The 15,926-nt window shown below is 45.8% G+C and overlaps 1 protein-coding gene across 1 annotated transcript in view; it reads left to right on the forward strand.

The window, feature by feature from the left end:
- The window catches only part of LOC118097823 (uncharacterized), a 34,728-nt gene that overhangs the window by 3,545 nt on the left and 15,257 nt on the right, over positions 1-15,926 (forward strand). The window contains exons 2-10 of the mRNA XM_060268952.1: positions 1,007-1,063; positions 4,531-4,568; positions 6,539-6,679; positions 8,117-8,179; positions 9,127-9,247; positions 11,355-11,447; positions 12,899-13,059; positions 14,976-15,061; positions 15,501-15,584. Coding sequence (XP_060124935.1) covers positions 1,007-1,063; positions 4,531-4,568; positions 6,539-6,679; positions 8,117-8,179; positions 9,127-9,247; positions 11,355-11,447; positions 12,899-13,059; positions 14,976-15,061; positions 15,501-15,584 — 844 coding nt within the window. The remainder of the gene's footprint in view (positions 1-1,006; positions 1,064-4,530; positions 4,569-6,538; positions 6,680-8,116; positions 8,180-9,126; positions 9,248-11,354; positions 11,448-12,898; positions 13,060-14,975; positions 15,062-15,500; positions 15,585-15,926) is intronic.

Below are 15,926 nucleotides of genomic sequence, written 5' to 3' on the forward strand. Positions count from 1 at the left end.
GCCCGCTGTAGCGGTTCCTATTTATCTACGTGCACTTTGACGTGCTTTCAAACTGCTAGGTTGGCAGGAGCTGGGACCGAGCAACGGGAGCTCACCCCGTTGCAGGGATTCGAACCGCCGACCTTCTGATCAGCAAGCCCTAGGCTCTGTGGTTTAACCCACAGTGCCACCTGCGTCCCTATACCAGAGCCTAGGGCCATTAAAAAACAGAAACCGTGGGATGTAATCCATTGGAGCAGTCAAATGCAGCATTCATTGTTTCCTTAGAGTGGACACAGACAGGGGGATGTTTCTCCAGCCACTTTAACTTCCTGTTACACCTGGTCTGGAGCATCCTCCCCCTGCATGTGACCAGGTGGGTGGACGTGACCTCGGGAGGCGCCACAAAAGGTCCAGTCACACAGCCATCTTTCTCTTTTTTGCTCTCTTTTTCCTTTTGACTCTTTGGTTCTCTTGGACTGCACTGCTGGCTCTTAGCCAGCAGCACATGGGATGAATCCCCACATGGGATGAATCCCCGGCTTTCTCTGTAACTGTAGCTACAAGCCAAAGCCTGCCTTCAGGGATCATACTGTGAACTGAATGTAAGTAAACTTCTTGTTACTTATATGTTACTTTTGTGTCTTTATTCTTTAGAGAGGGATCAAAGGGGACTTACCAGGAATAATCAAATCTGGGCAAGCCAGACTGGATTGCAAAAACAACCCAGTATCATTCCAAATCAATATGCATGTGCAATCATCTATCTCCTTTCCCCTTTCCCCACGTTTTGCAGTCCAAACCTCTGTACAAAAGGGGAATTTATCTGTGGGTCATATTGATGCAAGGTCAGTACAGTGTCCTGTGATTTCCCCCAGGTCAGCAGCGGTGTGTTTTAGAAGACTGAAATCTTCTTCTGCTGGTTTTTGAATGCTGTTGGATTTAATGCCAGGAGAGTTAGGGGGGCTATCGGTACAACCCTAACCCTAAACTCTTCTGTCTCTCCCTCCCCTCTCTCCCCTCACAGTGGAGTCCCAGGTTGTCTGGCTTCTCGCTGCAACTTTGCGTACACCTGGTCAACACGGTGAGTATACAGCCGTTCCAATCTGATCAGTCTTTGTCCTTTTTGAAAGGATCTTGTGCATATCTAGAACTCCTATCCTCGTTCTCAGTGAAGCCAGACCCTCCCAAGACCTTCCACTTCCGCCAGGAGCAAATGGAGCAGTGATAATGAAGGAACCTGAGCAGCCTAGAATTGCCCAACCATGCTTTGTGTTTTGAGCACGGCTGCAGGAACTTGAGCTTCCTGGGATTGGGCTCTGGTTCTTACCTTCCAAGTCCCGGACTGCAGAATCCGGGACCGGCAGCCATGTGACACCGGAAGTTGCATCGACGTAACTTCCGGTGTCGCTTTGCCCTTCTATGGGCACCAAAAATGGCCGCCGGCGGCTTCGAAAGCCGCTTGTACGCATGTCAGGAAGTGCGTCGACGCAACTTCCGGTGTCGCTCCGCCCATCTATGGGCACCAAAAATGGCCGACACCGGAAGTCGCGTCTATGCACTTCCGGACATGCGTAGATGCGACTTTTGAAGCCGGCGGCGGCCATTTTTGGTGCCCATAGAAGGGCAAATCGGAAAGAAAAAAAATGGCCGCCGGCAGGAGAAAATAACGGAGAAAAACGGGAGACGAAATGATACGGGGGACCACCGGGAAAAGGTAAGTAAAAACGGGGGTTTCCCGGGGAAAACGGGGTACTTGGCAGCTATGCTCCGGTTGTTAGCAATCATTCCACCCGTTTCCAGCATTCGGGTTCCCCATGCCTTCACGTGGGTAGCCAGGACAGCAACATAATACCTCCTGCACTAGAGGGCAGGCTGGGAAGAATTTGAAGATTTGCGGAAGGACAAAAAACCTCTAGCAGTTAAACCTTAAATGGGAGGGGAAGCCACAGAAACCAGCCTGATAAGGACTCGGCAGCACAGAATGCTGAGTGGCAAAGTGGCGTGCGGGATGGGAAAATTGGGAGGCAATGGTGGAAACGAAGAGGAAGCACTTTATCGAAGCATTTTGTTGTACTAGGAAAGTGAAAGGAGAATGGGGGTTGGCAGTCAAAGGGAGATGTACTTTCAGTTACTGCTTAGTAGTACAGTGGTACCTCTACTTACGAATTTAATGCGTTCCAAATGCACATTTTTAAGTAGAAAAAATTTGTAAGTTGAATCCCATAGGAATGCATTGGGAGAAAGAATTCGTAAGTAGAAAAAATCCTATCTAAAAATTCGTAAGTAGAAAAAATCCTATCTAAACCACATCCAAGATGGCGGAAGGAGCTCCATTCGTAAGTAGAAACATTTGTAAGTAGAGTTATTCGTAAGTAGAGGTACTACTGTAGGTCCTTTGACTTTCATGGAAAAAAAAATACCACACTGAAACATTTCATGGTTTCCAGGCATGTGACTGACTTAGACGTAAGCAATGGACCATCTAGCTCAGTCTGGGTTTGATGTGCAGAACTGTAAGGCATATGGCTAAATTAACGGGGGAAATTTGACAACAGGGTGATGAAACATTTCAAAAAGAATGGGGAAATTTATTATATATATATATATATATATATATATATATATATATATATATATATAAGATTTGTGTGAAATAGAGAAACCAGTAGAATTGAATTAAACCTCATAATGTGCAAATAAATATTTTTATTGGATTAACAGTAATAATGACAACATGAACTACAAGGTAACTAAATTAATTTAATGTATCTACAAATAGTAAGACAGGCAACAAGATCTGTATGTATAGAAGAGTTTATCTACTTAAAAACAATTTATAGATAAGTCTGTAAACAAACAATAGTGTACAAAACAAACAAAGACATAATTTAAAAGCGACAAAAAGAAGTCAGAAGAAGGAAGAAAGGAAGTCAGCTCGTACTGTATGAGCAAGCTACAAATGTGCAGTGTAATGTAATATATATGGGAAGTATGAAGTTTGGAAAACCAATGAAGATTATATTACAAAAGAAGAGGGCCAGATTTGATGAAGTGAAGGGTCGACCAAAGGGCCAACCGAAGTTGTTGACTTTTTTTTTTTTTAAAGGATTTTACCCCCAAAGCTGTTGAGCTTTTTTTAAGGATTGGAGTTGTTGAGCTTTTTTAGGGTACAAGTTGTTGAGGTTTTTTAAAGGATTTTACCCTGGGAAATGAACTGCCACAGGAGTCGGATTAGGCCCCCGAAATGGACTTTAGACATGCCTGGACTAGACTGTAGGAAAACCTTGCCGACCACTGGGATAGGCGCTTCCTTTTTGTATGTTGGTGACGAAGCTCATATACTCGTTTGGATCAGATGAAGTTTACACAGTTCCCCACAGTACTGCAGAAGTTCCTGACTGTAGGCAAAAAGTGGGTGGGCTCTCTAAGTGCATATACACTTTTAGGACAAGCAAGGCATCAGAACGGGATTGTGACTTATTGTACTGTTGAACGCAATAGAATGACTGATGTTTTAATGTATTTTTCATCTCCTCTGGGAAGCCGCCCAGAGAGGCTGGGGAAACTCAGCCAGATGGGCGGGGTAGAAGTAATTAATAATAATAATAATAATAATAATAATAATAATAATAATAAAAGGTAAAGGGGCCCCTGACCATCAGGTCCAGTCGTGCCCGACTCTGGGGTTGCGGTGCTCATCTCGCTCTATAGGCCAAGGGAGCCGGTGTTTGTCCACATACAGCTTCCGGGTCATGTGGCCAGCATGACAAAGCTGCTTCTGGCGAACCAGAGCAGCGCACAGAAACGCTGTTTACTTTCCTGCTGTAGCGGTCCCTATTTATCTACTTGCACTTTGATGTGCTTTCGAACTGCTAGGTGGGCAGGAGCTGGGACCGAGCAACGGGAGCTCACCCCGTCACAGGGATTCGAACCGTCGACCTTTTGATCAGCAAGCCCTAGACTCTGGGTTTAACCCACAGCGCCACCTGGGTCCCATTCTTCTTCTTCTTCTTCTTCTTCTTCTTCTTCTTCTTCTTCTTCTTCTTCTTCTTCTTCTTCTTCTTCTTCTTCTTCTTCTTCTCCTTCTCCTTCTCCTTCTCCTTCTCCTTCTCCTTCTCCTTCTCCTTCTCCTTCTTCTTCCTATGCATCTAAACCAGATGTGGGACACAGAATGTGTGTTCCACTTATTACTCCTGTTTTCTCTGCCTCTCCATCATTGCTCCTGCGATGAGACACACCTGGGCTCCTGGTCACATTCTTTTTAATGGCTTTTCTGCACTTCACAAACTGTTCTAGAAACAGTGGAGGGAGCCTTATCATTGATGCAAGGCCTGACCAGTCAATGTTGTGCAAACCTGGCTTCTGCTGAAAGAATGTGTTTCTGCTGAATATAATCCCAGAGAAGAGATGAGCCATATGCTCAAAAATGTGTTGAATGTCCAGCAGGTTTGCCCCTGAAATTATGTGCATATTTAAGCACCTCAAGAGAATCGACAGCAAATCTACTAGAACTGCAATTATTTTATTTGTTTTTATACCCACTTATAGGCTTTCGGACAGAATTTTTTAGTGCCACTTCTAATGTGGTGAGTATTTTATTTATTTATTTTAGATTTCAAACTGGGGAGCAGGTCTGTGTTGCTAGAAGAAGTGGATTGTATTCAACAGAGCGCCAAGGAGACCATTCTGTCGGCGCAAGGATTTCTCTTTGTGCAATGGAATGTTCCCCCCTTCTTCTCCCTATGCGCCCTAATATCTGCAAGGAAGGGGATCATCAACTCTCCAGAGCAGATTTGGGGACAGTGCAGCGCACATGTCAGCGAAAAGGGAGGGTGGAAATTTGCTACATTAGTGCCAATCCTTGCACTAGCGCAAATAGTTCATAGAATGCTTCCCAGTGTCTACACTTTACAGATTTCCCATAGGCCGTATATGGAGGAACTTGAGGATGGTTGTTGCTTTTCAGCATCTTCTGGGGCTTTGATTTGATTTGGCTCCTGCTTCCAGTTTTGCTGAACTCTGCAATTATCTGGGTGCTGGTATTCCCTTCTCTGTTGAAGGGGACTGTTTCCTACTTTGACGCCTTGCTTGCCTTAATACACATTCTGTATCAAGCATGGTGCACTTGCTAATGCCTGATACAAGCTATTGGCATCTTGAAGGGTCGGGTCGGAGCAGAAGCAGCGCCGTATCCCAGGCAAGGCAAAGATGAGTGGCACCTTGGCACTTCTGTGTGGTAATACTAACATTTTAAACAGATGGTTTAAAATTCTTCAGATGCCAACTCCTCTATCTTGCATGCATACTGAGCGCAGCCAGCTTTTTGCAACAGCATCTTGTTGCATTTATGCACCATAAAGTTGTGTTTTGGGGTATATCTTATGTGGTTGGTTTGGTTAAACCAGGCACCCCCAAACTGCGGCCCTCCAGATGTTTTGGCCTACAACTCCCATGATCCCTAGCTAACAGGACCAGTGGTTGGGGAAGATGGGAATTGTAGTCCAAAACATCTGGAGGACCAAAGTTTGGGGATGCCTGGATTAAACAGTCCAGAATTCGCAGAAAACTCCCATGTCCCACAGCAGGGAATACATCTGACAATTTTAGCTGTGCAGATATGCAAAACTAACTGTGGGTCTTGTGTTTCCCAATTAACTTTTAATCAATTTGGCATTAATGGTACTCATTGGGGGCCACTTCAACAAGATACTGGATACAAGGGGTGAGATTCAGCTAAGCTTTACTCATGGCAGACCCATCAAAATTAATGGGCCTAACCTAGCCATGTTCATTTATTTCACTTGGTCTGAATAGCAACTTTGGCTCGCTTCTCATACGTGATCACAACCTTACTTGGGTGGGTGGGGAGGAATAAATAGACGGAGAGTTTGGGAAACCAGCTGTTTCCTTCTCCCTGTTACTTGGAATTATAACAACGATCAGGCACAAGGTTTGTGCCCATATGCTCTCCCCATCTTCCTCTGGGTGCAAAGGAAGGAGATACGAAACTTCCAACCACAGTTTCCTGGTTTACCCAAACATGGGAAACTGTTGTTTGTTTGAAACCATGATTGGAAGCGTCTCCTCTTCTGGATGAATGTCAGGGAAGAAGGCATTGCACCTCATGGTGGTTTTTGTGCTTCAGAGGATCCTCTGAAGGTAGGATGTTGGAGGTGTGGGAAAGTGATTTAACTTGTGACTTACAATCTGTAAGGTTAATGGATGCAATGAGACATCCTTCTGAGCCCCTCGGAAAAATATGGTAAGTGACACTCTGGGCTCTGGTACCCTCCTGATCTTGCTTTTTTTTCTTTTTTCAAATAATAAAAAAGCTGTTTCTTGACAGTGATGGAACTACTGGTGTAAAAATTGGTCTTCTCTGATAAAGTCTGTTTGTCAAGACGATTTTTATTGGCAGGATCCGCAAGACCTTCTTTGTAGCATCTTGTTGAATGAAAACTTTCGGCAACAGCGAGAACGAGTGCAATTCTGGATTAAAATGTTGCCCCACACCCTTTTCCGTTCCAAGCCCCCATTTCACGCACTTATTTTGCAGGCTCAACAACTTCACCGCCCTGCGCTACCTTGATATTGCCGAAGACCCTACGTTTGTGCCAGTCGTCGCCGAGGAAGAGAAAAACCACCATTCAGAGTCTGAAAATGTCTTGAAAATTCTCCCCAAACTGATGGAAATAAGGCAAGTACAGAAATGAAAAGGGGTGGGGGATCTGGGGCGCTGGGAACGGGTGGAAACGAGCTGCATTTGGACACTAGATAGCTCTGGGAAAATCATTTGTAGGAAAAGTGGAAGAGCCATTTAGTATTCAGCCCTTAGAAGTTCCTGGCCTGCATTTCCATGTTGGTGATGGAGGGAACAAGCCACTGAAGACCTCTTCCACACGACCAACACGGAACTGCAGGCTGCTACAACATTTTAGCCTGCCAACAAAAATATTTGCTTCTACAAAGCGGATGTGGAACGTTGATCCACCACTTCCCTGCCAGTCCACTCAGTCGTCTGAGTGGAATTCTTGGTCACCTATGACTACTAGGCAAGTGGTTAAATATGCAGCTGCTTCTATGGGAAATGGATGTTTAGGTAAGAAGGGCAGGCATATTTACCATATTGGCTACTGTTCTTTATGTACAGTGGTACCTCTACTTACAAATTTAATGCGTTCTGAAGGCACATTCGTAAGTCGAAAAAAATTGTAAGTCGAATCCCATAGGAATGCATTGGGAGAAAAAATTCGTAAGTCGAAGCAACCCTATCTAAAAATTCGTTAGAAAAAATCCTATCTAAACCACATCCAAGATGGTGGACGGAGCTCCATTCATAAGTAGAAACATTCGTAAGTAGAGGTACCACTGTATACGGAACATATAGGCATGTACGATGCTGTTTGTGACTTACTTAATCCTTCCGGAATGGGTGAGGGAATCTTCTTCCTGTCAAGTGCCATGTTCCCTTGGAGGGCAATTTTGGTGGTGGGACCAGAGCTCAGAGTGTCATGTACCCTATTTTTCTGTGTATAAGATGCCCCCTATTTTGTGGGGCTCAAATTTAAGAAAATTTGGGAGATTGCCCTCCTTTTTAAACATTTTTAGTAAGAAAACCTCGTCTTATACATAGAAAAGTACAGTATCCCTCCCCTTTCTCTCTCTCTCTCCCTCTCTCTCTCTCTCTCTCTCTCTCTCTCTCTCTCTCTCTCTCTCTCTCTCTCTCTCCCCTCCCTCCCTCTCTCCTGCCCTTCATTGCAAGATCTCAGGTGTTCTAAGCAGAGTATTTTCTTTATGATATTAATAAGAATATGGCACCCATCTAACTAGGTTGCCCCAGCCACTCTGGGTAGCTTCTAGCAAAATATAAAAACACAATAAAACGTCAAACATTAAAATCTTCCCTGTACATGTGAATTTGGCGGCATCTGCCAGCAACATGCAGTTGCTGCCACAAGGTCCTAACAGGCAGCAGAAAGCGAAGCGTTCTTGGTCATTGGCACAAGTTGTTTAGCTGTGGATGATGAGATATGAGTGCTGGGCCCACGCCTGCTTGATCATCAATCTCTCGCTCTCAGGCGACTGGCGTCATTCTCTTTTGGTCTTCTTTACCTTTCCTTTCATTTCCTTACAGTTCACGTTCTGCTCGCCCAATGTTCAGCTTCAAAGGGATCCAGGATTATTTGAACTGCTACCGGTAAGTGACTGCAGGTATTCAGCAAAACTGTCATGTGTCCCTGGGGGGTCACCCTTCTCCTCTGTTTGACAGAAGCGGGACTTCGTAGCCTCCCCAAAACAGAAACGGGCTCCCAGCGGGTGGAATCGAGGCTTCCAGCTCTTTAGAGACCCAGGGATTGATACCTACATGGAGGCAGTGTTGTGTAGTGGTTAGAGTGCTGGACTAGCACTTGGGAGACCAGGGTTCGAGCCCCCGCTCAGCAACGAAGCTCACTGGGTGATTTTGGGACAGCCACATTCGCTCAGCCTAACCTACCTCGCAGGGCTGTTGTGAGGATGGAAAAGCACGCCTTGGAGGAAAGGTGGGATAGAAGCATACCTGCCAAGTCCTGGACGGAAAGATCCGGGATCGGCAGCGCGCACACACCGGAAGTTGCGTGAACGCAACTTCCGGTAGCGCTTTGCCCTTCTATGGGCACTAGAAAATGGCGGTGCCAGTGCCGGAAGTCGCTTCCACGCATGACTGGAAATACGTAAAAGCGACTTCCGGCGCCGGCGCCGCCATTTTCTGATGCCCATAAAAGGGCAAAGCGCCACTGGAAGTCACTTTTACGTGTTTCCGGTCATGCGCGGAAGCGACTGCCGGCGCCGCCATTTTCTGGTGCCCATAGAAGGGCAAAACGGCACCAGAAAAATGGCCGCCGGCAGAAGCCGATTTAAGGGAGAATATCGGGATTAAAAACTAAACGGGAGACCGCTGGGAAACGGTAGGAAAAAAGGGGTTTTCCCGGCGGAAACGGGATACTTGGCAGCTATGGATAGAAGCATAATGAATAATAGAGACTCTGCCATTTAGAGCTGGATTTGGGTACAGCTTCCCCTTGGGTATAGCTTCCCATGGCCCCAGCCTGACTGTGGGGAAGTGTGCAGGCTTACAAGAATTCTCGCCTGCTCTCTGTTTGCTAGATCCGGTGAGGTTTCACCACTTCAGGTCGCCAAGAACATTATTGCCACACTGGAAGATGACGAGAGGTCCAGTCTCCCCCTCCAAGCAATTGTTCAGTGGGACCGGAAAGAAATCCTCAAAGTAGGTTGGGCTTCCATCATCTGAAGGCAGCCCTGTTTAGGGAAGCTTTTAATGTTTAATAGATTACTGTATTTTAATATTTCTGTTGGAAGCCGCCCAGAGTGGCTGGGGAAACCCAGCCAGATGGGCGGGGTATAAATAAATAATAATAATAATTATTATTAGGCAGAAGCTGTGCTACTTTACTTAAAGGGCTCGTCTAAACATTACAGCAGAGGTTCGTTCTCCAAGGGTGCAGTGTGCCACCCTGGTGTGGCAGGAGAGGATGACAAGTGTGGAGGGAAGGTTCAAGGACAATCAAAGAGACATTTAAGCGTAATTTAGTATAGTATCAAAATAATTTTTATATAAAAGGTTAAGACCGGTCAAAGGCGACTATGGGGTTGCGGCGCTCATCTCGCTTTCAGGCTGAGGGAGCCGGACGTTTGTCCACAGACAGCTTTCTGGGTCATGTGGCCAGCATGACTAAACCTCTTCTGGCGCAACGGGACACCGTGACGGAAACCAGAGCGCACAGAAATACCATTTACCCTCCCACCGCAGCAGTACCTATTTATCTACTTGCACTGGCGTGCTTTCAAACTGCTAGGTTGGCAGGAGCTGGGACAGAGCAACGGGAGCTCCCTCTGTTGTGGGGATTCGAACCGCCAACCTTCCGATCGGCAAGCCCAACACACACACACACACACACACACACACACACTATCCACGTTATAGCATACAGGGAGGCCCGGGGGCCGGATGCGGCCCAATCGACTTCTCAATCTGGCCCGAGGACGGTCCAGGAATCAGAGTGTTTTTACATGAGTAGAAGGTGTCCTTTTATTTAAAATGCATCTCTGGGTTATTTGTAGGGCATAGGAATTTGTTCACCTCCCCCCCCCCATATAGTCTGGCCCACCACATGGCCTGAGAGACGGTGGACCGGCCCCCTGCTGGTAAAGGTTGCTGACCCCAATATAGCAGCTGGATGGAGCATGGTGCTGATAACACCAAGGTTGCAGGTTCGATTCCCATATGGGACAGCTGCATATTCCTGCATTGCAGGGGGTTGGACTAGATGATCCTCAGGGTCCCTTCCAATTCTACGCTTCTTTGCTTCTGTGCCTCTCTTTGAGAGCCTCGGCTATTTTTCTACAGTTCTCCACAACATATTGTTGTGAGCAGGGATTTTAAACTCGTTGACAAATATGGAAGATCGGAAAAGAGAAAGGCTTCTTTGTGTGGATGAGATGTTTTTGTTTCTCTCAAGTGAGACGTCATATAATTGAGATGACCCAGCAAAAGCAAGCTCCACACCTCTCCTTTAGTTTGTATACCTACTTAAGGTACATATGTAAGAGGCCCGTTTATCATTATATTTGGGAAAGGATTCATATTCTTCTGTAGCTACAGTACATCGTTTTGTACTTTTATCATCATATTATAAAGTAGTTGTGCTCTGTGTTATAAATCAAGCACTGCTGGGAGTTGTTTCTTTCTATTTTCCAATGTATTTTGTATCAGTTAAAATAAATAAATCAGTGTGGCACAAGCAAATTTTTGTTCTGAAAGTGTGGCCCAGAGAAAAAAAGTTTGAGAACCACTGCATTCATTACAGCCTTTGGCGAGGGGGAAGGAGGGCCTGATTGTTGACTCTGAAGCCTTTGAATCTGACTTCAGGTTGGGGCTGCTTTGTTCCTATCTGTCTTCCTGCTCAGCAGGAAGGAGCGTCTCCACACCCCCCCATTGTTCTGCCCGGACACTGAAGTCCAGTGCCGAGTGCCTTCTGGTGGCTCCCTCGCTGCGAGAAGCCAAGTTACAGGGAACCAGGCAGAGGGCCTTCTCGGTAGTGGCGCCCGCCCTGTGGAATGCCCTCCCATCAGATGTCAAAGAGGAAACAACTCCCAGACTTTTAGAAGACACCTGAAGGCAGCCCTGTTTCGGGAAGCTTTTAATCTTTAATAGATTATTGTATTTTAATATTTTGTTGGAAGCCGCCCAGAGTGGCTGGAGCAACCCAGCCAGATGGGCGGGGTATAAATAATATATTATTATTATTATTATTATTATTATTATTATTATTATTATGAATGCCACGCGACTTTACAAATCTCTTCCTGCTCAGATGGCGGAGGACTCCACCGCTCGCTATCAAAGCAAGAAGACCCTCTCTCTTTTGGACGGGATCCCAGTGTGCGTGAAGGAGGAGATTAAAGTGGTAGGCACAGTCTGCTTTGCTGAATAAGGCCGGTCTTAAGAAAGGGAGGTGGTGGTCTGACTGGATTATCGCTGCTGGGTTTGGGATTGATCTGAGGAATCCCGCGTGGACTGCCACAGGGGGAAGAAAGGGGCAGCTTGGCTGTGCTCGCCAGCAATCACAGCACATTGTAGCTTGTGTGTTTGTTTAACAAAAGAGTCTTGTGACACCTTAAAGACCAAACACGTTTATTATGAAATGGACTTCCTCGGATCACAGTCCACTTCATCAAATACATGGCGAGCATATGAAAAGATAAAGCAGATTAAATTCAGTGGGACGTGAAATGGGGAAAGCTCAACCGGCAAAACACGAGACTCTTAATCACTTTATTAATTTTTTTAAAAAAATACTTTTCAAGTTTATACATTTCACTAATTTTTTATACATTTCAGTATTTTTACAATCATTTTGACCTTTCAAAACTTGACTTTCTTTCCCCTCTTTCTGCGGTTCCTTGCATTTATTTTTAATATCTTCTGCATATCCAAATTCACGTAATTTGCTCATTTATTCGTCTACTTTGAATATATACTATTATAAAACTGCAGGTTATTACAATAATCCTGCCAGTGTTCTTATCTGTTTACAAATTATCTGTAAGTATTCAATAAACCATTTCCGTTCTTTTATAAAAAGTTTGTTATCTTAGTTTCTTATTCTTCTGGTAAGTTTCGCCATTTTTGTATCCCTTCTACCTTTTCTGGGACCTCTGCTTCTTTCCACTTTTGGATGAGTAATATTCTTGCCACTGTAGTAGTGTAAAGGTAAAGGGTAAAGGGACCCCTGACCATTAGGTCCAGTCGTGACCAACTCTGGGGTTGCGCGCTCATCTCGCATTATTGGCCGAGGGAGCCGGCGTACAGCTTCCAGGTCATGTGGCCAGCATGACAAAGCCGCCTCTGGCAAACCAGAGCAGCACATGGAAACGCCGTTTACCTTCCCGCTGTAGCGGTTCCTATTTATCTACTTGCATTTTGACGTGCTTTCGAACTGCTAGGATGGCAGGAGCTGGGACCAACCAACGGGAGCTCACCCGTTTATCAGCAAGCCCTAGGCTCAGTGGTTTAACCCACAGCGCCACCTGGGTCCCTCATTGTAGTAGTGTACCGTACATAAATAAGTTTGTATACATTTTAGGTAGTTCTGTCCCTATAATTCCCCCAAGAAAAGCTTCTGGTCCCCCCCCCAACAAAGGTTATTTTAAACACCCTTCTCATTTCATTATACATCACTGAAATGAAATGAGTCTTTTAATCTCAGGGTTGTGGATTCGAGCCTCACGTTGGGCGAAAGATAGCCCTGTATTGCAGGGGGTTGGACTAGATGACCCTCATGGTTCCTTCCAGCTCTACAATTCTATGATTCTACCGGTATGGGGGAAAACCCCTTGATTACCTGCATTTTTAAAGGTGCCCTATCATCACCGAAGTGGAACGCAGTACCTGGGCATGGAGCCAGAAATCGAAGATGCCACTGTGACCCAAAAACTGCGAGAGGCTGGTGCCATTATTATCGGTGTCTCAAACATGCATGAATTGGGTATTGGAACAACTGGTTGTAACCCCAACAGGTAAGGGATCTCACATCCATTAAACAGGGACTTTTTGATAACACTGAATGGAGCTTTCTCTTTAAAACATGAGTGGAATAAGAAAGGTAATGAATGTGAAGCAAAAAAGCACTATATTGGAACACTCAAGTTAAAAGGTTGGTGAACATTTTTGGTCAAAAGGGACCAGACAAAGTCCGAATTGTGATTATGTTTAGAACCACTAGCTATTGCTGTCAGCAGCAAAACCCACTTTAAAGGAAGAGACGTGAAAAAGGAAGAGTTTAAAGTACAGTGGTACCTCGGTTTATGAACACAATTGGTTCCGGAAGTCTGTTCATAAACTGAAGCGTTCATAAACTGAAGCGAACTTTCCCACTGAAAGTAATGGAAAGTGAATTAATCCGTTCCAGATGGGTCCGCGGCGTTCGTAAACTGAAAATCCGTAAACCGAAGTGTTTGTAAACTGAGGTTCCACTGTAAATCTTTATGACATCAACACTGAATTCTGTGGTTCCTTAAATGATAATATGTGTATTGTTGTTCTTGTTAATTAAATTTGTATACCACCCTATACCTGCAGGTCCCAGGGCGGTTCACAAGGTAAAATTGCAATATAAAAACAGAACGTATAATAAAAATAAAAGCAAGAATGACCCAATAATCCCCCTGCCCACTAAAGAGAAAATAGAAGGTACAGTGGTACCTCGGTTTATGAACACAATTGGTTCCGGAAGTCTGTTCATAAACTGAAGCGTTCATAAACTGAAGCAAACTTTCCCATTGAAAGTAATGGAAAGTGGATTAATCCGTTCCAGACGGTCCGCGGAGTAACCGTTCATAAACTGAAGCGAACTTTCCCATTGAAAGTAATGGAAAGTGGATTAATCCGTTCCAGACGGGTCCGCGGAGTACTTAAACTGAAGCGTTCATAAACTGAAACATGGGTGTAATTGGTTCCGGAAGTCTGTTCATAAACTGAAGCGTTCATAAACTGAAGCGAACTTTCCCATTAAAAGTAATGGAAAGTGAATTAATCCGTTCCAGATGGGTCCGCGGCGTTCATAAACTGAAAATTCATAAACCGAGGTGTTCATAAACCGAGGTTCCACTGTATTGGAATTTGAGGAGGAGACTGTCCTTTGCCATTTGCATGGTCTCTGCCCAGCGCAACCAATGCTGAGGTCTTGGTGGCTCTGTGAGGCTAGGTCAGTGGTTCCCAACATCTTTGGCCATGCCCCACATATGCATCTCTAAAATCCTGATGCTCCCCCACCCCACCCCGGTGACATATACTTCTTATTACTCAAAAAGTGAACTCCTATTCACGTGGAGGAAACCTAAAAGGCCATTAACTTGGTCTAACTTGTTCTCGAATTGCCCCCCTTAAAAATCAATTTGCCCCCCTGTGGGGCGTGTGCCCCACGTTGGGAACCACGGGGCTAGGTAGAGCATGAAGACTGGGTGCCATACCTCGTGGCCTCTGCCTTGAAGCTCACCTGTATGCATACCTGCCAAGTTCCTCTCTGGAAAATAAGGGACCGGACCGAAAGTAACATGCCGGAAGTAGCGTGGCGGCCATTTTGTAACTGGGTGGAGCATGCTCAGAAGTTACTTTTGATGCTGCTGTGCCCAGTTCCAAAATGGCCGCCGCACCAGAAGTCGCGCTGCAGCCATTTTGGAACTGGGCAGAGCAGCATCAAAAGTCGCTTCTGAGCGTGCTCCGCCCAGTTCCAAAATGGCCGCCGCGCCAGAATAAACCGGGGAAAAACAAAAAAAATCAGTTTTTTCAGCTGGGGACAGCTAGAAAAACGGGGGTTTCCCGGGGAAAACGGGAGACTTGGCAGCTATGCCTGTATGTCAGGATGTCGAGATCCTTCCCTCTGCCAACAGTCTTGGCGGCACTGCCTTCAGAATGTTTCTCTGCCTCCCTCCAGATACCACGGTACGGCGAGGAACCCCTACAACCCCCAACACTTCACTGGGGGCAGCTCTAGTGGGTCAGCAGCAGCTGTGGCTTCAGGTGAGGTTGTCCAGGGAGGCGGGGAGGCGGGAAGGAGGACCGTGGCAGTTCAACAGAGGCATCCCTAGGTTCCCTTGTGCCTTTGGCAAGGAAATGTACCCCCCCCCCATACACATACCACTGCAAGGGACCAGAAACTCAACGAGTTTGCTTTTCGTAACCTTTTGCACGCCGTCAGCGATAGAGCTGGGCGATAGCTGGTTATCGCAAGCTAAATATCACGATATCTCAATATATCATTATACTATATATATCGGCAGCGAGCATTGCTGGGCCTCCTCACAGCGGCAGAGGGTCCCGCCCTACCTCCCTGCAGCGGCAGGGGCCCTTCCAACGCTACAGTTCTGTGATTCTGAGGAGACTGTGTGCATGGGGGTGGGAATGCAGAACCAGACGGTTTCCCTCCATGGAAGGCTCGTAATTCTGCTTCTTTTTGTAGGCCTTTGCCCGTTGGCTCTTGGTACAGATGGGGGTGGCTCGGTGAGGATCCCTGCGTCTTTCTGTGGCATTGTGGGACTCAAAGGTAATCATCTTATTTGGCGATCACTCATAGCCGAGTAAGATTGCCTTCCATAAACATGGTGCAGCATGCACACGAAACACGGTGCATGCACACAAAAGCTCATACCTATGACAAACTTAGTTGGTCCCTAAGGTGCTACTGGAAGGAAGTTTGTTTGTTTGTTTCAACTACGTCAGACCAACATGGCTACCTACCTGTAACGGTTTTAACAGTGAGTCTGTAAGTGACTATGGAGGCCAATTCTGGATAAAGGATGTTCTCCAATTGGGGGTCTCGCAGGCCAGTGTTTCCCAGTTGTCGGTGTTTATACTACATTTTCTTAGATTTTCCTTGAGTCTTTAA

Source organism: Zootoca vivipara, chromosome 16 (assembly GCF_963506605.1).
Source record: "Zootoca vivipara chromosome 16, rZooViv1.1, whole genome shotgun sequence".
NCBI classification, from domain to species: domain Eukaryota; kingdom Metazoa; phylum Chordata; class Lepidosauria; order Squamata; family Lacertidae; genus Zootoca; species Zootoca vivipara.